Source organism: Gymnogyps californianus, chromosome Z (genome assembly GCF_018139145.2).
Source record: "Gymnogyps californianus isolate 813 chromosome Z, ASM1813914v2, whole genome shotgun sequence".
Lineage (NCBI taxonomy): Eukaryota > Metazoa > Chordata > Aves > Accipitriformes > Cathartidae > Gymnogyps > Gymnogyps californianus.
Window position 1 is genome coordinate 33,863,623 of NC_059500.1, and position 27,419 is coordinate 33,891,041.

General features: G+C 36.3%; 1 protein-coding gene across 1 annotated transcript in view; it reads right to left on the minus strand.

Annotated features, from left to right (window-relative positions):
- Positions 1-27,419, minus strand: part of FBN2 (fibrillin 2) — a 180,174-nt gene that overhangs the window by 23,970 nt on the left and 128,785 nt on the right. The window contains exons 31-46 of the mRNA XM_050912702.1: positions 26,527-26,652; positions 25,333-25,455; positions 23,777-23,899; positions 21,972-22,097; positions 19,306-19,428; positions 18,803-18,925; positions 13,932-14,093; positions 12,793-12,861; positions 12,020-12,145; positions 10,754-10,879; positions 10,049-10,201; positions 5,167-5,235; positions 4,517-4,642; positions 3,570-3,695; positions 3,021-3,146; positions 1,294-1,410 (exon numbers count right to left, since the gene is read on the minus strand). Of these exons, the coding sequence (XP_050768659.1) occupies positions 1,294-1,410; positions 3,021-3,146; positions 3,570-3,695; positions 4,517-4,642; positions 5,167-5,235; positions 10,049-10,201; positions 10,754-10,879; positions 12,020-12,145; positions 12,793-12,861; positions 13,932-14,093; positions 18,803-18,925; positions 19,306-19,428; positions 21,972-22,097; positions 23,777-23,899; positions 25,333-25,455; positions 26,527-26,652 (1,944 nt within the window). The remainder of the gene's footprint in view (positions 1-1,293; positions 1,411-3,020; positions 3,147-3,569; positions 3,696-4,516; positions 4,643-5,166; positions 5,236-10,048; positions 10,202-10,753; positions 10,880-12,019; positions 12,146-12,792; positions 12,862-13,931; positions 14,094-18,802; positions 18,926-19,305; positions 19,429-21,971; positions 22,098-23,776; positions 23,900-25,332; positions 25,456-26,526; positions 26,653-27,419) is intronic.

The window sequence follows — 27,419 nt, forward strand, 5'->3', positions numbered from 1 at the left end:
GAAGACTAACATCAGTTTTACTGAAGAGGTTTTAGTCTTCTTCAGAAGCATTAAGTACCAGCTCCTGAAAAAGATGCTTCAGCCAGTACAGCCGTGCCTGTGTTACCAGTTTATTCCATAGTGCATTTCTTCTGTGTTACCGTTCTACAAGCAGAAATACCTCCAAAGTATTATATTGGGATGGGCTAAATTGCCTTCGAATGACCAGGATAGTGTGGAAGAAAGCCCTGAGGGTCTCCAAGCTGTCAAGAGGAGTGCTAACAAAAGGCCAAGTCTCTGAGTCAGCCTGGGCTCCTTGGCCTCCTTGAAAGCACAGCCTGGAGCAGAGGCACTGGATGCTCCTGGCAGTAGATTGGCAGCTACACTGCCAAGGGAAAGAACCGCCTTGGCAAACAGTGCCATTCTTTGCCAGCAGATTCTTCTTACTTGAACAAGTTTTTAATTTTCTCTTTCCTGGACAAGGAAAGGATTTAAAATACTTATTTAAGATGTTTTAGTTCTCTCCTGAACCAGAAAGGAACCAGTAGACTTTGTTCTGTCTTCTTTCTGTGGCAGGGAGGAATGTAAAAGCCTTCCTCTCTTTTCGCTTACGCTCTGCACAGGGGAGAAGATCTGCAGAGACTTACGAGCCTGTTCTTCAGCCCAGGAAGATTTTAGTTGCTTTATCACAAGTATCCAGGAATTAAATTGTCCAAAACCATCAGATACTCTGGTGTCCTGTGCTTTAAGGAATAGGAAATAGCAATGCCTGTATGAAGTCTGTAGAAGCAGAGTTCATCTTAGGAGACCAGATCTGGCAGATTAGTTGTACTGGCTTTCTTACTGTTGGTCTGCTTCCACTTTCACACTGTGTGCAAGTGTCAAGTAATACAGTGAAATAAAGAAATGATTTTAAATTCATGAGGCAACACTGGTGGTGTGATATAATATATGCTTATTGCGAGTAGTGCCTATGGACTGTGCCAGTCATCAAGGATGTGTGCTATAGTTACCCAGGAAATCTAATGGAGGTGAGGGCTGCATTAAAACGTCAGTGAACTGTAAGGTTGCCCCCGTGGTCCAGAGATTTAGGGTTTACACTATCTCAAGCTGGCCAGTAAAAAATACTTTTAATTAGTTTAAAAAATGATAGTAATGATTAACCTCTAGGGCTGGTAACAGTATCAGTTACTGCACTCCATCAACTTTCTTAGCACCCTGACCTGTCTTCTGTTTGAGTTTTAACTATATACCATCCTCCGTGGCAAACCAAGCCAGCAGCAATGAAAATAAAATTTGGATTACATCACCTACCCATACAATCATTATTATGAGTTAATTCAAATCCTGGATAACACAGGCAGTTATATGATCCAACTGTGTTTTTACATGTTCCATTTCCACATGGATGGCGTTCACATTCATCAACATCTGCAAAGAGAAACAAAACTGTATGTGGGAACTGATTTTTGCAGGTATGTGTCAATGCGTTATCTGTGCACAGTGACAATATTCTAAACCTCCGTCTCTCCTTTCATCTGTCACATTTTTTATTTATACTACTGATTTTTACAGCTTCTGGGTACACACAGGAAAATGTTACCTGATGCATTTTTTATATGTATTTTAAAATAAAACATACTGTTACATGCAAAGATAAAAGTGCATGTGCAGTATCTCAAAGCATTCTGACTTTTTATTTTCCACACTAACATTTCTTAGTTTCTTAATGTACACTAATCAGAACTTAGTACGAATGATTGAGCGTCACAGCCCTGCAACCATCTCAAATTATTTACTCTTAAGGCCATGAAAACCTGTTGACAATGCTCTATAAAGGAGTTTTGTGTCATTGTTCGCAAGTCAATTGACATAATGTATTTACATATGTGAATACTACATCCAGAATTATAAAGGCTGCTTACAAACTCTTCAAAACATCCATTTTTAAAAGGCACTAAAATTCAATGTTTCCTGCTATGTGTTTCAGTAATTTCTGGAGTTTCATGGGGATCTGGAAGGTATTTAGAACTTGTTCTCCTAGTTCTTGTGGACTTTCTGAAACATTTTATTTATTTACAGAAGGTAAACATTTTGTCATATGGATCATTTCCATAACGTGTCATTGTCTACATTTGTATTTCATACTACAAAATTTTTAGAATTAGTCTTAGAATTATTTAAGTTACTGTTTTGAGTAACCAGGCTCTCAGAATTTTGCATTGTTAACACAAGTCACTTTCCCAAATATCCTCCTCAGATGGTTTGACAAATGTGATTTAGTCCAAATATGAGAAGACTCAAGGCGTATATGAATATGTAATACAATGTGAATAGGTTTTAAATGCCTGTTTAAAGTTGAAATTGGAACACACCTATGTTATAGAAGACACTGAACTTCTCTATAGCTTAGAACTGACATTTAGATGATCATTATTTCAAAAATCAAAATAATTTTTTGGCTATTTTTCTCAGAGAGAACTGAATTCACATATGCATCACCTTTTCTTTTTAAAACCCTGTAGAACTGATTACGAAACACTAAAAGAACAAGAAAAACACTCTTACTTTGCAATCTTCTTATTTCTTGTATCATCTCTATCATGTCATCGTTTTAATATAAAATGAGTATAGATTTAAGTTACATTAAAGGTGGGATTTTGTTTTTTAAATGAAACATGAACTCAATACATTTCTAAATAACTGAAAAATCTTTTTTTAATCTCCAATCTCAGTATCACTCTGTGATATCTCCTATAAACTTCTCTGTCAAATAAGCCACTGTGATGTATTTTTGTGAAAATGGGGTTAATATATTCTTCAGTAATATGGAGCTATCTCTAAGAATACCGTTATTTTTTTTCCTCAAACTAATATATCCACTCCAAGGACAATTTCACATACTTTATTCACAAAAATCCAAAAACGTATGAATCAGTCTTTTAATGTCACTATAATCTCCTCAAAAATCTCCTCCCCCTTAAAAAAAAAAACAAACAAAAAACAAACAAACCCCCCACAAAAGCATTTTCTTTCCGTACCCATGCACATAGTCTGGTCTTGGGATGCCTTAAAACCATTGTGACATATGCACTGGTAACTTCCTTGCATGTCCACACATAAACCATGACTGCAAACATTAGGAATTTCCAGACATTCATTGCGATCTATAACAAAAATATAAAACAGATGGTACACATTATTGACTTTTATTATTCATTCATTTTACACAAACATGTTTTTACAATCTGTTATTATTATTAAAACCAGACTCAAAATTATCCATAACTAAACCTGAATCATAACAAAACTTCATTTTACAGGAACTTCTTGCCTGTACACCTCGAGGTCAAAACTACTGTTAGGATTTGGTTGATACATCAAGAACGTTCTTTAAAAATTTTACCCTCTCTTTTCTTCCCTTCTACAGAGAAACAGGGCTACAAAGTAAAAACTGCTACATAAAACAGCAGAATACGCAAGGTAACAGAAAATAAATGACGCTTTTACCCTTTGAGAGAATCACGCACATACCATTGATTAGGTATAAACAGATTCAAACAGATGAGAAAAGTCAACTGATTTCTTACCAACACAGGCACCATTGGGTGAAAGTTTAAAACCAGCAGCACATTCACAGCGGTAACTACCAGGACTGTTGATACAGTCTGCATTTCTCTGACAGAGATTGTCTCCATTGCTGCACTCGTCAATATCTGAAATACCAAGAGTCACGGTTCAGACATCAGAAACCATGAGATAGTTACTTCTGCCTAGAATTTAGACTCTATTGTCTGTCTTGTGCAAGACTAATCTTTTGTCCTCAACAAAGCATGAATATTCTGACCTTCAGCCTCCTCTGCTGTAAATGCAAATGAAAAGCAAAATCAATACAATTTCGTCCATAACACACTTTTTGGATGAAGGAGGATCCTACGAACCCAGCTTACTACACACTGAAGTGGCTTTGCAATTTTAAACGTCTGCCTATAGAAATTAGTTTCTGTTTTAAAAAATGTTCCTCTTTGCCTTTGAACTGAAATAGTAAGTGGCACAGTTTGTCAGCTTTTTAAGGTGCACGTGTCAGCACAAGACCCTTGAATACCAATGACAAAACTCCTATTGACTTTAGGACACACAAAATTTCACTATTAGCTTCTATGAATCTCTCTACCTATAAAACTGTAGAAGAACAGACACAAGATGGAAAAAATCATGGAAACTTTTCTTTGAGAAGTTTTAAGAACAAGAATTAAATTTCCTCCCTAAAATAAAATGAAATAAAAGCATTTCATTTACTTCCTATTTAGGAGTCAGTGAATTGCTCGATACAAAACTACTACAAATTTTATTAAGTGCACGTTCGTATGTATTAAAGACAAACATGTCACAAACTGATTTATAGACTTGAGCCCTACAAAAAAGCTCACAGTCTGCCTCTTAGATTTTGAAAAACATGTGAATTAAATGGTCCCGTTCCCTTTAAGATAAGGATGCTTATGGGGGCTAAGTAGACAATAACATAATTTCAAATTACCTTCACAGACCAAAAGCAGGTCATTGTAGCTGAATCCAGTGGGGCATTCACAGCGGAAGCTGCCAATCTGATTGATGCAAACACCATTTGCACAGATTCCTGGGATTTCCTTACATTCATCAATGTCTGAAAGTGAGATGAGCTAGTCAAAGTACAGTACTTCATGGCTTGGATTCTCAATTTCACTGTGCTTAAAACTGAGTTGAGAAGTTCCTTTTAATCTACAGAAATTGTATACAGGATACAAATCTAAACATACGCCCACTATGAGAGAAAATAAACCATGTGGCGTTCAGGAAGTGATCAAAACAGAGTAATACTAAATATTAGACAAGATGCAGAACTGTTACAAATGTGCAGATAAGTCTCACAACATTTTTGAAGCCAAAACCTTTTATCTTACCAATTAAAACTCAAGCCCATGAACTATGATGGAGGGTGAGCAAAAGATCGTAACAAAATGTAGAAATAAAAAAATATAAATCAGAAATATTTTACACAAAAATTGGTCTCACAATTTATGTCACCATTGTAACTCCACAATGAAATCAGAATTTCATTACATGAAAGGTTCTTTTTGGTACCATTATGCAGCTGCAACAACCTTATGGAAAAGAATTTTTGGTTAAAATAAGTTTAGTGAAACCTACCAACAGCTTTTCCAGTATGAATGTCAAAAGTGAAGCCAGGAATATTCCCACATATGTTCTTGAATTCAGCTAGAGCAAAACAGAGAACAATGCATTTTTAGTGAATATTTATAAATCTCCCAAGAATTACTTGTAGTCTTCTCAGCTTTTCAAGAGCTGATACAAGCCAAATCTACTCAGAAAAGCCATTGTCTCCTGTACAAATTATATTGAAAATTCACCATTGCCAATAAATGAATGCAAACTGAAACACTAATTCATACTTCTATTTTCTCAAATCTTTGCAGACTTTTGCACGAGTAAATGTCTGGTTTAAGAAAGTAGCACTTCAGTTTTTGTTTTAAATAGAACCCCTTAATTTACCTTTTAAGGTTTATTCCTGCTTTCTAGACATCTGTAGAGAGAATCCGCAGCAACAGTTTCAGACAGGAGAAATAAATGTAACTTATCAGTACCTAGCCTTCTTTGACCATACTATCTCTGTTCTTTTCTGCAGAAATTACTGCAAGCTTAGTTCCACTAAACTGTAGAGCAGAATGGACATTCTGCTTTAAAAAAAGATGCTCCAAAAAAAGAGCATTGTTTACGCTCATTTTAGATTCTCTTTTCCAGAGCATCTTGAGGATGGGAAATGCACAGTATAAAGTATAAAATCAATGAACCCATGGTTTTCCAGGCAAGGTGTATGAAGTTGAGTAGATTTGCAACATATAGAGAAAATTTCTAGCACGGAATCTATTAATTATTGCAGGATGTACGAAATAATTACTTCTTTAAAAAAAGTAAAGCATCTATGCTGGCATGACATTTTACTGGTAAAACAGTGCTTTCCAGAAAAAAATGTATTACACATTTACAGTACATTGATAAATTTTGATCTAGGTAGAAATATGAGAAATGACAGGCCTACAACTATTAACTACATCAAATTTGTAAAATACTCACTACCAGTAGAATTGTGTACTGAAAGCCCACTTGTTTGAGGGGAGCAAAGTAATTCCAATGTGAAGACACAACCAGTTTGAATGAACAGTTTGCTTTAAGTGTGTGTTTGCAAAGAATAATCATGCAGCTGCTATTCAGCATCTTTTTAGATCATATCAGCATTCAAATTCTCCAGAAAAATAGTAAGTATCTTTCAGTATTAAGTTTCCAAACTATTGTTATGGAAAAATTCCAAAGCATGCGGTAGATATTTGTACATTCAGGGCATTAAACCAAGGTAAAATATCCTTCTAAACAATGTGGATAAAACAAAGGGGTTCTGAAAGTGTAATATCTGGAGATTTCCAGGAGTGCTTGGTCCACTGCTCATGCTGCTGAGGACCTACAGGAAGCCAATATTATCTATCCAACGAGAGGAAGCGTATGGAGTTTACCTTTAACTCACCTCTAAACCTGAAATGCAGACAAATTATTAGGGATCTCTTCTAGCACCAGAAGAAGAGAAAGAAGACCCTTCTGTTTTCCTTTGAGTAATGATCTTTAATCTAGAGTGGTGATAGTTTATTTCTCTACTGGCTGTAGTGTGAGTTCTTGATAGTCTACATTTTAATGGCAGCTCTTCAGTAGCTTAGAACTTTGTAAAGTTTAACCATTGGCTTATAACTTGAATAATTCTTGTCTCCCTTACACCAAACATTCTGATTTATAAAAATTTCAGCAAATGTAGTTGATCATTGCTCAGAATGAGATTTGGCAAAATATTTTTCTCACATTCAAACGTTCTTTGTTATTTCCTGATAAGCCAAGTAGTATCCAATATACTTGAACTTCAGCATTTTCTTCTTTCTTCTGTCCTATTGTTTAATGATTGCTTAATGCCTGAGGTTATTCTTGCAGTACAGGATACTGGGCCATAGAGGTCCCTGCCACAGTGTTTTACCATCCAGCAATTTTCTGCTCTTTTATAACATGTATAAGATTTGAGGGTTAGAAAACAGTTCTTTTCTGCAAGGAGCTTTATGCCATTTACTGCTGTCAGTAAACCTGTGAAACACACATACTAGATAAAAAGGGGGTCTTGTGTTTCTCCATGGGTGATGATAACCTACTCCTGTGATAACGCCTAACACATCAGGTCTGCGAGGATGAAGAAGAGGCTCTGAGGGTTGCAGGCCTTCTTTCATTCTGTGTTATGCTACCTACATGTTCCATGCATTGCGTTTAATAGAGTTTTTCCATTTTTTTTTCAGTTTGTACTGTGTAGAAAAAGAGCATATACTTAGGTAAGGACTGTATGATAATGCATTTATACACAGTGCCAAATTATCCGTACACAAACACACCAGAGATTTACTTTCTGAAAGCCTGACTATTTCAAAAACCCATATACTTATCACTATATTAGTTTTTATGAAAAAAAGGTCTATCACGTAACAGGAAAAAAACTCTCTGAGGTCAAGCACTCCTGAAATGATCAAACCATGAAAGAGTTCTGTAAATACTTGGTTACCTCTTAGCAGTGAAGCAGCTTTTTACACTTCTTTGGGTGAAAAATCAAAAAACCAAGAATGATTATTTCTGATTACAGTCTGTATGGTAGTGGTTATGATCTGATTAATGTGTAAAACCAAGCAATACAGTCTTTACTACCTAAAGTCATCAAACAGATTGGTTGTTAAGCACAAATACATGAAAAGGAAGAAAGAGCTCTGTTCGCAAAGGAAAAAAAATGCAAATGCATTGGCATGTGAAGTTCATTTAAAGGAACAATATAATTCTCATCAGAGCAGAATAATGCTCTTAATGAGCTACTGGGCTCAGTCTAGCAAGCTGGTTAAGTGTATCATAACCCCTGTCTGTGATGTGTAGCCCCCACCCAGATTTCAGAACAACTGATTATACCACATAAGTGCAGCTATTCAACCATTTACACTTGGAATTTGTGTTTGATCCCTCACACAATCTCTTTTCATGGTGAAAAAGGTTGAACCATGTCTCCAAATACAGTAATGGCATTTAGAAGAGCTAACAAGGCAATATGGAAATATTTCAGGAAATATTTTAACCCCGTAACTGCTTGCAGGCTAAGTGGAGTTGTCTTAACAAATCTTTAAAAGCTGCAGAAGTTTTTGAGAACTTCAGTCTTACCAATTTAAAAGGAGAATTCTTTCTTCCATCCAAGAATATTAATTGCATGAATCCCTGCTAGTACTTTGCTGTATTTTTCTCATCATGTTGTCATCATGATGACAATTTTATGGCACTGAGATAAATGACTATGGGAAAGAATTTTATGAGCTCTCTGTGACAGCAAACATGTATTTCCTCTCTCAAGCTTATTTCCGTCTCCCACTCCTGACTGCTAGGAACATATCTTCATTCTCTCTCCTCCTACTTAAGAAAGCAAAGGAAGAGGCTGTTTTTTCTTTTCAGTCCCATTTTCCTCCTCTTTACTGCTTGTGGGGTAAGTCTTTCCTAAATTATCTGCTGTTTCCCTTATGTCATCAGGATAAACCACTTGGAATGAAACTAGTACATTGTTTACACTAACATTACAAATGATGCAGCATGAGAGGTATGGGTTTACTGGCAGTAAACCTGGGGCAAAATAAATTAAACAATAAAATGTGTTTGTACTAAACAGGCACTTGAGTTTTTTAGTTGTATCTAGGCACCTTTGCTCTTTCTACAAATGTAAGAATCTTTTCATCACGGCCAGGTGCTACTGTCAGGTTTCCAAGTTGGTGATTCACCCGCCAATAATTTTTCTGAGTTGAGCCTTTATGGGTGTTTTGTTCCAGGCAAGGAACTCCATAAAGACTAACTGAAAAAGAACTGTATCTTATTATTTTCACCTCCTTTTACAGAAGGGAATTTTTACTTCCCTTTACAATGCCCTGCTTATTGAGCTTTTGCAAGTTCATAACCTTCAACAGACAAAACGTAAAAGCAACTGAGATGATCACGCTCAGATGTGAGACACAAGTGAAAAATCTAGAAAGACAATACACTCCGTAATGAAACCCAATTTTTTTGTTCTGACAAATTACAACTACCAGGATAAATGTATCCTCAACTATGCAGTAGCTAAATTATACTATCCTAAATTAATAATCCCGGAAGACAGACCAGGCAGTAGGCAACTCTTGTCAGCCAGTATCTTCAACCCCAGTATTATTGCCCGATGACTGCTTTTCCAGAAACCTCAAAGTGACAGCTCTAGAGATGGGAGTTCTGTAATCACGCATTCAGAAAACTTGCTTATGCCTACTGCGCCACCCAGGTGGGTCTTGCCTACACAAACAGATTTTTGACATAAATCTAAATAACTGAAAGTAATTCTATGTCCCTACAACACCTCTGAAAGCCTTGGTATTTGTTAGAAAGAAAGAATAAAACAACCACAGCATACTCATTTTATAGAGCCCCATCACCAAGAAAAAGGTCTAAATAATTAGATCTACATACAGATACCTGTCTTACAAACATCCTTTTAGCTACAGGGCTGACATACTCCTGCTGCTGATGGGAAGGTCACTCTGTACTTTCCAGGCCTTTTTATTCATCTCAGCGACACCTGACAGTAGTTTGTTCCCTTGCCCTTGCCTTCAGGGGCAGCTGAGAGGAAAAATATGCATGTTCTCCCTAAATTTTTTTTTCATCCAGGGGGAATTATTGGTGCCTTCAAACTATTCAAGCTCTATCTTTCCACTCAATATGGAGTGATACTTCCTCCACTTAAAAATATGGAAGAAATACCTATTCTTGTTTAGCACACCAAGACTTAATCCAGCCAGTGACAGGCTGGCAGGGTATTGTCACTCTGCTTTGCGAGTACAGCAAAGGTTTTTTTGGGCTGAAATGTTAACTGTAGCTAATAGGTCAAAGGAGCAGATAAGCAAAGAAAGTAACAAAACAGGATTATAGTAGGCTTTACCTGTTCCTGGAGTTGGACATGGTTCACAAGGTTTGTTCCAGGCTTTCCCAACGTTGTATGTGCAGCAACACATCCTTTTGGTCACATTGAATGGCAGCTCGTTCTCACAGGAGGTTCCATTATAGCTTCTGTAGCAAAAGCTTTTCCTCATGTCTAGATGTGAGAAAAGAATAAGTTACAAAGCAACCAACAAACTAACTTACGTAAGTATCAACCCCCTACCAACCTAGACAGTGGTTCATTAACTCTGGCTTCTGAATGCAACCCAACAATACGCACGGATGCATTTAAAAATAATTTAAGGACTGAAGTTATCTACAGTCTTTGGTTTAGACTTGCCTGAAATTTGAGATTTTCAGTTTTCATTCAAAGACAAAAAGGGGAAAAAGGAAAATTCCTAAGAAATCAGAAACACTGTAGATGCTCATTGGATCCATTTGTAGAGTGAACCCTAACACTTGGAAATGACTAGTGAAAATAAAAAAAGATTTCTGAGTTCTGGAATAAGAGCACTTGAACACTGCACATCAGTCAGTGGGATCTCCTTCCTGGCTACATGACATAACTGTCCGGCAGTTGAAGGTAGGAAAAAGCAATACAAGGCTTTAGAACTGGCCTCATCTAAAAGAAAATGTTAAGCACAGAGCCTGGCCCCGAAACAGTCTGGTATTCAGACAGTTCTAGTAAAGATGATATTTTGCATACCCATGCAGTTATGTCCTCCGTTCACCTGCATATATTCAGGTGGGCAAATGCAGGTGTAGTTCCCCAAGGTATTGTAGCAGGTGCCAGGACCACAGACACCAGGATGTGCAACACACTCATCAATATCTAGAGACCAAGGGAAAACACTACAATTAACAAAGGAAAAGAGGACCAAGTCCTAGCAAAGGTTTCTGAGAAATATGACCATAATCAACCATGCTAAGATAACAAAAATGTTTCATTTAAAGGCTAGCTTGGAAAGTACAGCTCAGATTTGGGTTAAGTAGCTACTGTAACAGCTGCTGAAAAGTAATATTGTTAACATCTATTAAGTCCAGCCAGTGAAGTGCAAGAGAACACCCTAAATAAACTCAAAGTTGTTGAATTTACCTCTGAAACTGGAGCACTTTGTGCCCCATCAGCTCCACGAAAAACATTCACACTCTCTTCTCCCAGGAACGTCACTGTCACTTTTCAGTTCTGTTAACGTGTTCACTACTCCACTGAGAAATGACCTTTTCAGTACTATATTTAGAACCAGGCAAGCTGAATAATCACATAGTCTTCCTGCTCTAACCTTGCATCTTCTTATTTAAGGAATTTGGGGTGTAAGCCTTTTTTGCCCATACAATTCTAATTTCAAACCCAGTTTGGTCAGTCTTCTTCACCCGAGCTTAGCAAAGCCTCAGGATTCACAGGCTCTGTTTTGAAAGGAGAAATTTTTTTTTCTCACAAAGTGAATGAAGAAGGGGAAGCTGACTTAGAACACACCAAACTAGGGGAAACCATGGAAGATTCTTTACATTTTTGGGTCTATTTACAATTTTTGGTTCGAACACCTACGACAAATCTCAAACACAAAAGGAAGACCATTATTAACTTTACTTCACCTTGCATAAACTAAACTGCTACTCTGAAATACTGTGAAGAGGAGACCTTTTCTCACTTAAAATACAGGAAGACTAGTGAAACTAGCGGGAGATACAAGGTGTTGAAGTGAGAAGCCAGAAATCATGAATAACCACCTTAGCTTACTGAATGCACATAGCTCAGATCTATCACGTAGAAATAAACATTAGTATATTCAACTGTTGCATTTCAAGTTTCATATTAATCATATCACTGGTGCCAAAGATAATGATTTTAGAGAAGATTTTAGGTAAGGGTGTGGGTAGCATATCCACTTATGGATTTAAGGCTAAAAATGACAAGTGTTTTTCATAATAACTGCACTGTGATAGAGAAGGAGGTTTCAAGGGACTCAACCTTCACAGATTCTTGTCTCTTCACTGAGGTAGTAGCCTTTCGGACATTCACACTGGAAGCTGCCAAAAGTATTGATGCAATTTCCACCTTGGCAGAGACCTGGCAGTTCCTGACATTCATCGATGTCTGAAAACAGAGGAAAAAACCCACCATATTTTCATTCCAGAATGAAAAGAAACAAGAGACTTTAAGTACTTCCTTGAAATTTGACCATCTAGTAGCTTTTAACTGTCACGTGGATATTTTTTTTTTTGCTTCTAAATTGCACTTCATGAAAGCATGGATGAGATGCTCATTCTCTTCCACTTAAATAGCTCTTCAGGAGCACGTTTCAGCTTGATAAGCCCATGGAGTTCAACTTCCATTACTGTTTACAGGAATCTGGCATCTAACTCCTCATTCCTGCACACTCATTGGAACCAGAGTTTCTTCGTCCAATGACTATTTCCTGAAACTTATACCTTCCACTGATAAGCTGTAATTTTCATAAATGACTTCTCCTTCAGGGGCCAATTTCAAAGGCCAATTCAAGTAAGGAGGCACACAAAAGGTATGCATCAGCTTATTTTCCTACTGAAATATTGTTGGACTTCTTCAATATTCTTTTACAATATGCCTTTTCATCAGGTTGTTGTCCAGTTCATATTAGCAGAGGGTTTTGCTTTGCACTAAATGTAATGATTTCTGCAAAATATAGTTCCTGTATACATCTCTCCGAAGATGACACTTTTTTTTTTATTACCAGCCATCACAGTCACTTACAATAAACTCACCTTCTAAAATAATAGTGATGGGATTTGGTCTGAATCCTTCTCCCCCTGGACAGAGAGTATTATATTCCGCTAAAGTAAAGTATAACAAGAGAGAGCATGTCAGTCATATGAAGAATAAAATGCCAACAACAGAAACATAAAATTTCATTTGTGTTTTTAATGAGTCTTCTTCCCTACACTCATTGGTTTTCTACTTTTCTTGACCTATGCACAGTGAATAAAGTAAGTGCATTACATTACTAGAAAATCAAGGTAAGATTAAGAGTTCTGCTTAAAACATTACCATAACCTCAGATACTCTTAAGGCAGGCACAATGTTCTTTTCTCCGTACTGTGCCTTTATAGAAGAACATATTTTGCGTTTTGACTAGTTCTTTAATGTGAAATGTCAGTATACCATTGATAAAGATATGTGTTAAAATTGGAATTCATACTATTATGAGACTGTTAAGAACAACATGCTTGACGTTTCTGTTGCATTACTCATTCAAAGAACTTCAAAGCTCTACAAAATTGATAAGTATCATCGGGTAACAGTTTTGAAAGTACTGAAGAGTGACTTAGAAATAGTTACCCAACAGTTACTAACTTTGTTCTCCTTTGAGAACTACTGCAGCTCTCCAAATTAAAGGCACGATTTGACTTCTGAGCATCATTAATTCCTTTATTTCCCTACCAACATGGAGCTGCTGAGTAAAAATTCCTAGTAGATGCATGTAATCCATGTCATTCTTAAGACACATAAGCATATCTGCAACTACCTTAATTTTTTTTAATGGGAGAAAAGTAAAAGCAAAATAAAATGAAGTGCCCCAAACTACCCAAAGTACATGGGCCTGGTCCAGTGGGAAGTGCCTTCTAAAGTTACCACTGATTTACTACTGTGAGAACAGGCACCAAGTCAGTCACAGAAGACTAAAGGTCAGGTCTTCTCATACTCAGGTCCACACCTCTGCATCACCCCTCTGACAGTAGCAGGGAGATTTTCTTTTATAACTGTGCCAGAACAGTGCCTCATGAAGAAAATCAGTTTCTTAAGTGATAAATGTATAGACAGTAAAAGATTTCAAAGACTTTTTCTATCCCTTGTTAGCACATTCTATAATAACAGGGGGGAGAATAAGAGAACTTTTCCTTACTGCTGTTTACAGGGGGACATGTCTCACAGGGGTTTCCCCAAGCCTTTCCCAGAGAGCAGCAGCACGAGGAACGACTGACTCCAACCCCAATTTCAGTGTTGCAGGATAAGCTCCCATCCCCTCGTGGTCCATACTTCAGGTAGCAATTGCCAACACGGTTATCTACATATAAAGCACATATGACTACAGCTGCACACAATGATCTGGACAATGGACAAAGGAACAGTAGGTATTCATTTTAACATTTCATATCTAGAAGCAGGAATTCAGATACCATTGTGCTTTTGAAGTCATTGGCAAGCTCAAAACACTCATGTACACTGACAGTTACTGACATTGAGAGAGAGAGCAGGGAAAATGGGTAGCTTCAGCTTCCTAAGTACCCAGAGATGAGTTTAAAATGTTTGGATGTCTTCCAAAGCCACACCATACTCTAATGTAGCGCATACACTATTCCCAGTCTTTCACTCCAGAAAATAGCAGAAACCTTGCCTCAGTTTGCTGTTAGTATTTCTTCTCCATATTCTGATTATGACTAGTCTATGACTCTTTTGGGTGGAACTAGAAGAATTTACATATTCTTCTACGGAATGACAGAACAAAGTCATGTCACTGGAAGAATTCTTCCACTGGCACAGAAATTCTCCAAAAATCATTAATATTGAAACAAATAATCTAAATGTGCAGTAGGTTTGAGGAAAGTTAGTTTATTAGTTCACTCAAACTGTAACTTAATGATTGAGACAACAGCTGGCATCAGTAGAATGAGCAAGGAATCTAAGAGAAGTAAAGCTATGAGTTTTCTTACTGCTGCACATATTGTATCCTTGTTCTTTATAAATGGAAAGTAACTAGCAGTGAGTCATAAATATAAGGAATGAGAGGATAGTCAATTATGATAATATTTCTTATTACAGCCAAATAAAATGAACATTAATTTCCTCAGGAGTAGCGTTATAATTCTAAAGATCATTTCTATGAATTAACTTGCTATCAAAGGTTGCCTCTAAAGAAGCACAGAAACTCACTCAACATTTTTTTTATAAATTCATTGTATAAAGGATGCAGTATCTTTTTGCATTTTTACTATTTCTGTTAATGGTATGACTAAGAAACTTATAAATGAATTTTTGAATGATTTCCCAAATGCATACTTTACCAAGCAATATCACATTTTTAATTTACTGCTTGTAGCAAGTGCCAGATGCTACAGCATTAGCAATTTACATGGACTAAAATGAACACTGTATGACAGATGTGGGTAGTTCATGCTTTCAAAACTTCCAGAGTTTAACAAATGTCTTGATAGGACATGGGTTTTTAAATTATCCTGAGGTTTGGGACATATCTATGAAAAAAACTTGAAGGCAACTTTCTGAATTGTTAGGAGCTACTTGTTCTCAAGATGCCCAAGTTAGTTAAATAAGCATAATATAAAAACACAACTTCGCATTAATTTTCAGACTGAATATTTTTTTAAAAGGTCTTAACATCAATCAAGAGAAAACCTTCAAGCTTTCCAAAGCATTTAAATCTATCCAAATTTAAGCATTAACAGACAAGTTTGGATGAATCTTTCTGTACAGTTTTAAGAGCATACTGTAGCAGAGATTGTGAAAAAGGAGGGTGTTGCTGGGCCCCACATATTCTACAACAGATTTCACTATCTCACCATAAACGCACACTGTTGTAAAGTTAAAATACTCAGTTAAGAATTGAGTGGCAGAGGCATAGGTATTCTGTACCTTTGAGCCTCTGATGGAAAGAGAATAAACTTCAAGTAGGATATCTTTATCTCCCTAGAGGCAAGATTTACCTGAGATCACTGATCAGCATATGTTAGAGTGGAAGTCGTTTTTTGTTTTGTTTTGTTTTTAAGACAATGTCAGAAGACAGTAAAATGAACTGCCTTTTTAAAAGGGCACATCCTGTTGTTCTCATTGTGAACTTGAGCTGAAACAACCCAAACGTGGTTATTCTGAGAATATCTATCTCCTCCTGTTCTCAGGAGAACCGCATGCTTCTCTCCATTCGTGATAGCACGAGACATCTGCCTTTTTAAGAGAAGCCAAGAACAGATTTGGCTTCATTCTTCTTGGGAAAAAGCGAAAAACAATGACCATTTTGGAAGACAGCTTCAGCCCAAGACCTCAGACCCATTAAGAACAATAGGAGATGATAGACCTTGGAATGAAGCCTGGCCAGAGCCTGGAATTCTCTAGCACAATATTGATACCGAGTCCATCAACAGTTTTAGGTTTTGGTTTACTCCTCACATGAACTGTCTTGACACGGCACCGTGCTCCTCTTTGCCAAGGATAATATTTCTGTTTCTTCTGAAAGGAACTGGAATTTAAATTCCTCTGCCTTTTTTGCTCAAGTGTGCAAGAAGTAGTGCTATTGAAGAGAACCAGAAGCTGCTGTCCTTTGACAAGAAGTTTCTGGAACATTTCTCACACAACTTGTGCATTCCAGAAGCAAGAAACTTTCCTTTTTCTCAGGGAGGTCTACTAGCCTCTGTGGTTTTTTTTTTCCAAACAACTACAAGCTTAGAGTGAAAACTGGGTAATGTTTTACCATGTGCCAGTGATACAAACATCATTGCAAGTGAAGTTGCAATTTGGAATTGCAGTCCTGAGACTATAAAGGATCACAAGCATACTGAACTTCAGTTCTTCCCTCTTTGGACTGTGTAAGTCAGTAAAGCAGACATACCCAAAGCCTCTAGATTACCAAATCTAGAACCAGAATCAGTATAGCTGCATGGGAATGGCAACCCTGCTTCCACTTCCCATGCAAAATCATTTAACCCTCTGGAAATATTACAAATGAGAACTGCTGGTGAAAGAAAAAAAAGTTCAAAACCTAACAATGCCTATAATCGCATAAAATAGTAATATGTTTTTAGTTGCACATGGTGCCCCATCTCCTCAAGGGTTTCTAAAAAAAAGGGCACTAAAGTGTAATTGCATTCATGGATTAGGGCTTTATTTCTATTACCTTACTCTAATGATATTTCATGGGAAGCAGAGGCTTTGCTTGCCCCTCTCAAAAACAAAAGCTGAATGTTCAGAGTGTTTTTGCACTTTGTCATAGAATCAGGCTGTAGAGAGATAGAAAGTGTACACCTGAGACTTGCAGCTCCTCCCACAGGCAGATAAGTGGATTCCAGTATGCCACTGTCTGAAACTGAACTTGGAAAAAAACCCAAAACCCAACCAAAAAACCCATGTTTGCTCAGGGGGCTAAGTCTTGGGAGTCTCTTTTCTGTACAGTCAGTCGTTGAGAAACTAAAAATGCTTCTTACACAAGGGAAAGGAAAAGAGTCTTTGCACCAGAGAGAGGGACAGCCCTAACAGTATTTCCTCAGGACAGAAATAAGGAAGGGTCAAATAATTTTTCTGCCACTTTCTTATTCAACACTTTTTCTTCAGAGAGGGAGGGCTTGCTCTCTCATTTGGGACTCTAGAGCTGTGAGATTTACCCTTTACTACATTCCCTTCCACTGTGGAGGCTTCCTTGAGGTAACATGGGACCTCTGCCAAAAAAGTCATTGGGACAACTGGTCCCAAAGTAGAGTGCCACCTCAAACTCCCATTTTTTAGTGAAACACAAGTCAGCTAGCAGTAGGATAATTCATTCTCATAAGCTTCTTCACAGATCACTTAAATTCTTTGGTCATAATTCAGGGCTTGCAGGGCTGATCATATACAGCATCTGGTTGTAGGAAAGAATGAGGACCTTAGTAGTTACGTGCTGCAGACGGGGAGCCAAAAAGGCAAGATTTCATTGCTTCAACTGAATCTTCAGATGAGGAAAAGCTAAAAGCTTCAGTCAGACTGCAACTGCAGAAGGAAAGTATTAAGGCAGGAATTATCAGAAGAGTCTACGGGAGACAGAAACACAGGTTTCCAATTCAATGGGAATAGATTACATAAATTCACTTCATCTTGAAAAATCTCAGCTTAAAGTTTTAGAATAAATTGGTCAAGACTGTGGACATCTAAAGGTCTCGAATAAGACTTGTTTCTAGCATCCAGAGAAGCAACAGAGAATATTCATAGGCAGAAAATGGAGAAACATGGCAAAAATGAGCAATAAAACCTGTTCTGAAAGCAATCTGCATTTTTTTAGAAATTATTTGCTTAGAATATATTTATTTGCCACCACACTGTAGTATTATTGTAAACATTTAGAAAATGGATAGAGTTCTAACTACCAATTCAGGAGAATCTGAGTCTTCCCAAGGTAACAGAATAAAAAGGCTGTTTTCCAAGTAAAAAGTTAGAAGGCTTTCCCAGGATCACACACAAATCCTTATGGCTGAACCTTGGCCCCTCCCTCAACCCCCCTCTTCCCCAAAACTTCCCTAGCCTGCTAGTATATACTCTAATCACATGACAGTCCTACCTCATGTAGCAAGGGCCAAAAGTAATGAAAATTCACTTTAAGTCTGTGTAAGCCAGAGAGAATTATGTAACTGCAGTGAAATATGTCTTTTACTTTGTTTCCAGCCAAATGGGTACCACAACCAGGTTTAATTCCAGTTTAGACTTAAGCTAAATACATTAATCAGTCCCAAGACATATCTAGGATTAAAAAATCCAGTTTTTTTCAATGAGAATTGTTGACTGTCAGGAGAATGGAAATGCAGATAATATCTGTTTTGACAAATTTTAAAAAAGTGTATTTTAAAGAAACTATAAACGTCATTAATCAGTCAAAGTAATTAACTCCACCTCTAGAAAACTACGTAACAGGATACGCAGCATGTGGAAGTATAATTTTTCTATCTTGCTACCCTCATTTGCATCAAAACAATCACCTTGGCTGTGATTTCTGAAGTGATACTTCAGGTAGCTTTTACTTACCCACACAACCCACTCCAGTAGGATTCAGCTGGAAGTCTGGAGGGCAATTACACTCATACCTTCCAGGAGTATTTACACAAAGACCATTAACACAATTAATGGGATCGGCACATTCATCGATATCTAAAATAGGAAGGTTACATTTATAAATCTGCTCACTGAAGAGAAAAGAAGAATAGTTTTACTTTTTAAGACAAAAGGGGCAAGAAAATTTCAAATGCAAGTGAATTTTAGCTGAAATCGAACAAAAGAACTACTAATAATTCATCAAACATTTAGGAATAACCTTTGTACAGCTGCCTATTTAAGAAGCCATTCTTTTTGTTCCGTTCTTAAACCAACTCCAAAGCATGCAATTCTACACATTGCTTGTTTAGTGGGGAAAAATGCAGTCTCGTTTTCAGAGAATACAATGCATGTTTTGTGAATTCATCTCTAGGTTAACTTGGTGCAATTAAAAAAAATAGTAAGTCTTTACATACTTCTGAACAGAAGAGATATACCTGTACAGTTTCCCCCAGTTCGATCTAGTTCATAGCCATCATCACAGATACAATGAAACATTCCTGGTAAATTATTACAGGTACCAAATACACATATGTTCTGGAAGGAGCATTCATCGATATCTGAAGGAATATATTAAGAACAGAAAGTTACATATAATTACCATATTAATATTACAATAGTGTGTTGTACTACTAAAAGCAAATGAAGACACATGTAACTTAAATATTTAAAAAAGCAACACTGAGTAATCACCTTTGGTTTTCTGCACAATGCTACAGCTAAGGATTTATGAGGCAGTCTCCATTAAGCTGCTTGTTACTTATTCCTGTTTTACCTAGTGTGAAGTAAAAATAGCAAAACTGACTTCTCAGGACTCAAAATGAAAGCTAAGTCAAAAAGCCAGTAAATTCCTTTCAAAATGTGCATTAAACAGAATGAAGCGTAACACCATACAAAGATGTCAGTCATTTCCTAGATCATAGTCTGCAACATTTCTTACTAATGGCAAGTAAGATTTTCGAAATACCATTCTCAGGGGAAAAAAGTATACTAAGAAGAAAGAGAGTGAGTAGGCATTGACAGTAACTTGTACCTCCTTGGAGAAAGAATACAGAGAAAAGGAATATAGGAAGTAAGAATTATCTATGATTTTCTCAAGCCCACGTTAAAGCAGTAATATAGTAACTACACATAGGTGAGCTAAAATGCATGTAAAGGACTGCCTGTGTGCTCACGTAAATTGAAGATGAAATGAAGCTGAAAGACACTGACAGAAAATAAGATGACTGTCAACTACAGTGCTAGAAAAGGAGTTAAATAGTAACGGTACAGAGTGCAAAGTTATGGTTTTAGACACAAACTATAAAGGACTTCTGAGTTGAAGGTAAGTAAGATAAGAGGGAAAAAACCCTGCATGTACTGTCTGATAGCAAGACTTTTAAGTTGCCAAAATAAAGCAGCTGTGCAAAAGGCTAATGCAACTCTAGCATGTACTAGTGAGCTATTTTTAGCAGAGACAGGGAAGTGGAAAGCATTAATACCGTTTTACAATGTACAGCTAAATCTTTATTTGAAATTCTGTGTACAGTGTTCTGTTCAAGAATCATGAACTAAAATTGGACAAGGTCTAAAAAAGGGATATTAAAATGATTACAGTAATGAAGTATCTATTTTGAACTTGGCTTGCTTGCCTTAGCCAAAGCTTGAGAAGTGATATAATGCCTCTTTATAGGAACATATGAGAAGGGGTAACTTTTGAGGGGGAAGAGAAAGATAAATTTTTAAGGGAAAATGAAATTTAAGACAAATACCTAATATCCAACAGTCCTGAGTAAATTTAAACTGGAAATTAAAGGAAGGTTTCCAAGTACCTTGGAGTACAGCTATGGAATGACATCCAAATCAGGTCACGAACATAACTTGTGTTCAGATGAAGCTTTATAAAGTTGTGGAAAAGACTGTACCATTGAGAAGCTAATGTACTGACATCTCAAGGGATTTCTGAAGAAACTGGATGAATTATTTGTATTACAACTATTGTACTAAATCCAGGCTTTGGATTTTATCCCTTGATTGCAGAAATCAGCCAAGGAGTCACCTTATCATAGGACAAATTAATGTATCAACTTTAAAAAAAAAAAAAAGATAACTTCTTTTAAGTATTCAGCACCCAGATCTTTTAGTTCTCCAACATCACAATTTAATCTATGGAATGTTTTCAGATCTCTGTTGGAATCACAGTAATATACCAATATACCAAGCATTTTTCCAAAATTATTCAATTTATTTTTCAGAGCATTGTTGTGGATAGTTGCATAGCTAATTTTTCAGAAGCATCTGCAATTTTTCTACAGCTAGAAGTCTGATTCATACATGTACACCTGAATGTCTGAACGTGCCAAGTTATGGACTGAATTTTAGAGACTAGATTTTGGAATCTGTTTTTAATGTCTCATCAAGAATTTTAATTTCCTAAGATGTTACAAGGTTTCCACCATTAAATATGAAATAAGTGAAAAAGCTTTGGAGCACCAGCTAAAAAGACTTCATCTAATACAGAGTTCTCTTACACTAAACAAAAAAAAGACATAAGAACACAACAGGTAATAGAAGCTGAATTGGACTAGAAAGTTAACAACTCCTTTTGCACTTCAGATGATGTGGTACAATATTGAGAGTGAAAAGGTGATGATGAAAAATCTCCAGTATGCATTTTAAGGACTGTTACAAACTTGTCAAATATAGCAATGATTTGCCTACTTCAATCTTCCTGAAAACATTTATTTTAAAATGAGGTCATTTCATGCACTTTGTGTCTCCTATGTAAACACACTAAATAAAACAGTGAACTGAACACAGGATTTTCCACACTCTATTCACTAGTGACAAAAAGAAGAGAAATAATTAAAAAAATAAAATTACTGAGCCAAACCTCTACTCTGGGATTTTTGGACCAAGGCCAGGAAAACTTCATAAAAAGATGAAAGCTACCTTCAACATAATTCACACTGCAAAATAATCCTTGCTTGAAGAAATTACTTATATGTGAAGCATGTGCTGAATATTCTGCTTCCAGGTTGAGGTCCTTCCCACACTTCTTGTTGTTTGCCTTATAGCATCCAATCCAAAGTCAGAAAACAACCTTGAAGTACCAGTGGTTTACCTTGGCACGACTTGCTGTCCGAGGTGGGAGTGAATCCCATCTCACACTCGCAACGATAGGCACCAGGGACATTCAAACACTGTCCATTTTCACACAGATTAACATTTTCTGCACACTCGTCAACATCTGTGGGAGACAGCAAATTTCTTTGAAACTACATGTTTCACTAGCAAAATACAAATAATATTATCCTGACGTTCAAAATAATAGTGCTGTTGAGTATTGTTGATATAAAACAAAACATTTACACCTGAAGATGAAGTAAATTGAAAGAATGCAGAAAAGCAAACATAATGTCATTTCCAAAATTATTCCTTTCACCTTGCCATGATTCTTTACTCCTTGTTTTTCATTAACAGATGTAATTTTTTTCAATAACGCAAGGCTTTCAGATTCAGTACTATTAGCTTTGACAAATAAGTTGAATACTTTGCTTACAAAGTTAAAACTTTGTCTCCTGGTATATATTCCTATGTTACTTCGACATACATTCAAAAGGCAAATTTTCTTAAGTGAATCATACATAGAAAATTATTTTCACATGCATTTTAGAAAATATTGTTTGAGGATTATGAACATTACAACCACCATTTGCACACTACTGGAGATTCTTCTAGTATGCTCCAAAAGTGATTTTTTTTTTCTTAAAGGGCTGTAAAAGAGCAGAATGACAAAGGAAGGCATTCACCACTGCAGTCATCATAAGGACTCATAATTTTTGTCAGATATGCTTATGATTGTCCAAAAAAATTTTCAATATACTTTCTTCATTTTATTAGTCAATCCCTAGTATCTCATCTGATTTTTAAGAAACAGAAGATCTGAAACACAGTGTGTCAATAATAGGGATGAAAGTTCTTGGTCATTAACCACAAACTTGAAACACATAAACAAGTAATATTTGAAGATCCTTATTCTGAAATAAAAAGAATTACAATACTAATCAGAAGACTGTCTTGTTAAGATGTAAATTAATTTTGATTTAAAATTAGCCAGTTAGCTAATAATGAATGCATTCACATTAGTTTCTACATACTTTACCATCATTATGATGCATTCCTTCAAACCTTCAAATTTGCTGAACACATATAGGACATGTTAGAAGTCAAGAGCAGAGATATTGTTGCATCTCCACTCTGTAAGTGATAAAAACCACAGTAACTCAATACTTGGCCGTTAATGTTTAATATAAAATCTTTACACTTTATATAATCCTTTACATGTCAGTTTATTTTGAATCACTTGCTGTGTGCTAAACAATGTTCATTCTTAATAGTGAGCATTTACCAACAAATTTAAATGCAGAGATCATGGGCAATATTTTTCAACTGTGATTTGTTTTTCTTTTTAAAAAGTCCTATGTTAATGATTAAATCCTGTTCAACTAACATAGTGAGGGGAAAACAGATGATGCTTTCCCTGCCAGAGACAGACCTGGCCTACAATACAGGAACCATAACAGAGAGCTGGTGTTTTGTGTTCTTAACTACAGAGCCTGCTGCTGCAAGCAGCACATGCACATTCAAAAAAAATGGCATGAAGAGGAGAAGGAGGCGGAGGAGGTGGAGGAAGAAGCAGACAGGAACTTCACCCAACAAATGGGCCCAGCGGGTCCAATACAGCACACAAATCAAAAGCACAATCAGTTGCCTTTGTTAGCATTTCTTCAGCAGATGGGAAGAATCCCAATCTTAAAAGACATTTTTACATTTATTACCTTGCACTTTGGGCTTAGATCGAATTTGCAAAGCTTCCATACAACAGAAACAATCAGTGACAAGTCAGCTTTCACAGAAACTTCTTACCAGAACAAGTAAATCCATCGCCAGTGAACCCCTCTGCACAGGCACAGCGGTATGACCCTGGGGTGTTCACACACTGAGCGTTCACGCTGCACTGGTGAGTCCCATTGGAGCATTCATCAAGATCTGCACAACAGGGGCAAAAGAGTGCAAGCAGTAACAGAGCAGTTAGTATACTTGGCTTACAATTAACTGTCAAGCTAATGCGCGCAACTGTAAAGATGATTTATGTCTCCATAAATATACAACGTTCTCATCAGAAGATACAGGGTTGATCTATAGTGACTTCATTTTAATATTTCTTCCTTTAAATTAAAATGCATGGGATTTGGTAAAATGTTTCCAAGCAACAGATGGAATTCAGCTGACTCGTTACTTGAATGTTAATATCCTGTTTAAGAACTTGAATTCAAAATGAGTTAAAAACCCAATAAACCAAAGAAATACAGTGAGGTGAAAATCTGCCATACATTTGGAGAGTCTTCTCAAGTAACAGAAGAATGCCACAACAATGTAAGTCCATGAACGTTAATGCAAGCTTTCTTACTTAATTGGATGCCAACTTGGATGGAAAAAAAACAAAAAGAAAAAAGAAGGGACCTTCCTTCCCCTCAAGGTCATGTTTGATGGGAATGTCCATATGGGTCCACGACATACGAGTCACACTAGCTAGTGCTATGGGGTAGCCCACAGTCCCTTCTCACCCGTCTGCAGAGTGGTCTCCTGGAAGAACACTCTATACCCAGAAGCTATTCTAACTACAAGGATGCTGCCAGAAAAACTTTTTGAAGTTTTCTCCTTCAAATAAGACTTTTTATTTACTTAGTAGAACCTCACATATGTTTAATTACATGATAATAATAAAGACTGGGAGCCTTCCCCTTTTTCTCAGATATGGCTTAAAAAGCTTAGAAAATCTGGCCTGCAGTAAACTCTCATAATATGGTACTTTTTCTTTCACATATTACACCAATAAAGCCTAATTCTTAAATGAAGCTCCTCTTCCACAGATCCCAAAATGTTCTGAAAAAAGGTAAATATTACAATCTTTTACACATCAAACTAAAAAATGAAGGCAAGGGGACATGATGCTACTCTAGCAGCCTAGCAAAAGTAGAATCACGTTTCCCATACCTCAAGTCCAATCTGCTTTATATTAGGGCCTATAAACTAGATATACTACAAGACATTTACCAAAAAATGGTATCAAGTAACAGAAAAAATATCTATGGCAGGAAATCACAAAACAAATTCCATTTTATTTTTGACTGATTTTTTTTTTATTTTGCACATTCCAGCAGTTATATGTAAACTTTCTAAAATACATAGTTAATTCAGTAAGATGTTACACAGACAGGCTTCTGAGACAAAACCAGTTTTTTTCTCAGAAAACCAAACCCCTGAAACATAAGAATCTTGCATACCCATCTATCCACCGAGTGCAGCAGACAGGAGAATAATACTTTGTTTCTAATGGAGTAATCACACAGTCACATTACATGCATTCAAAAAATTAAAAAAAAAAAAAAAGAGAAAAGCTTTATTTTCTGTATACTTACCAATACATTTAATGCCATTTCCAACCCATCCTTCTCTGCAACTACACTTAAAACTTCCTGGTACATTGACACATGAGGCATGCATGTCACAGTTGTGAGCACCAATTTTGCACTCATCCACATCTACAAGCACAAAATAAACTCTTAGTATTTACATCAGGAGCACCAGAATATTATAAATTATGTTCCTTTTACATGTTGCTTATTTCCACTGTGCAGGTGTGCAGTCCTTCAAAAAACAAATGTTCAAGACTACAGAATAATTCAAGCAAGTTACTTTGTATTATACATTAATAAAAAATAGTGACAATTGTATTTTCATTTTGTTCTGTTTGTAAACATGACAAAATTAATCTGCTTTCCTACAACTGCTTTTCAGTTTGAAATTAAAGCTATTTTCCAGACATATTAAATATGCTGATCTTTATAGGTCTAAAAATGGGATGAGACCTTTGGGTGCACAGGCATGTTTCAGTTATAATAATGATTAGTCCAAGATTTTAGTAACTATAGAACAAATTCTTAAAGATCAAATTATAGGAGAAATTCTGTCAACTTTCCCAGAAGAATAATTTTGGATGAACTTAGCTTCCTGATCACAGTGGACCCAGCTTGCAGAAGACAAGGTACGGCTTAACTATCACAGAAATTCGTAGAGTTGGAAACTGACTGACTATGATTCTTTAAAATTTGTTAACATGGGTTGAAGGATGGTATATACTTTCCCTTTTACATCATCACTTTTTTTCATTCTTTTCTTTTACTTTTTTTTCCTTCTGTCCTGTTCTTAGACTACAGGGTCACTTCCTGCAGCTTTAGTTGACAGATGAGTTCATACTTTAAGTATGTATGACAAATGAGTACTGATAAAATATTTCTAATACAAATGCAGCTGTGCCCACCCACGCTATGTTTCGTAGCACAGATATTCCCCCAATCTATACTGATAAAAGCTTTGCCTTTAAAATTGCAGTTATGTAAGGGGCCTCTCATATCATATTGATACTGGTCAAGGAACGTACCTTTTCACACTCTGGATACATGCTGACAAATGTAAAATACTTACTCTTATATTTACTATTATGTACAGATACCAATCTCTCACTTCTGCGTGAACACTTGTGCATTTATTTTACCTGAAAGCCAACCAAGGTATGTGCACACCATGACATCTATGCCAGAAATTTGCTTTACCTGTGCATCCAGTGGTTCCTTTCTTGACTGAATATCCTAGCTGACAGTGACAAATGAAGGAACCCTTAGTGTTTTCACACTCCCCAAACATACAGATGTTGGAATTCAAATCACATTCATTCACATCTGTAAGTGCACACAAATTCATTATTAGTTGAACATTACTGTCATTTAACAGCATACTTTGTCTTTCTGGAATACTTTCATTCAGGTGAAAATATCAGAAGCATGGTCCATCTCTACAACATGTGGCATTTATTAATCTTCATCATAATCTATTTCAGCTGTTCCATTCTGTATTCTTTTAATTCCCTAAAACCAAGTAAGGATGAATACATAGTCCAAATACCACAGTGTTTTCTAATTTGTTTAGAATGCTAATTATTGGACTATGAAGTTAATTACTTCTTACAAGAATCACTTCAAAGCATTTTTTAAAAACATGTTCTTGATCATAATATAGCTATAATTTTCTTCCAAGGAAGAATTTATACATTAAATTGATTACTTTTCCTGTACTGATATTATCTACAGGTTTCAATTTGCACATTTTGATCACTATTTAAAATTGAATAATGATATACACAAGTGTGTCGATACCTCTGAATAGCATTTGTCAAAATTATAAAAAATAATAAAGTAAACTCAATCAGTTTTTTTAATAAGAATTCAACTTAGAAAAGACAATGAATCTTATGAAACAATGAAACTGGTGTAAGAACAAACTAGAATGGGGCACCTGTCAAGCAGGTAACTGAGGAGTTTCACTGAGTGTTCTGAGTCATACTGCAGTGGGGCCATATGGCGCAAGAGCTTTTCAAATACCTTGTCCAATATTTCCATTTGTCCCTTGAAATGGTATCAACTAATAGTATTATACTATGACATTAAAG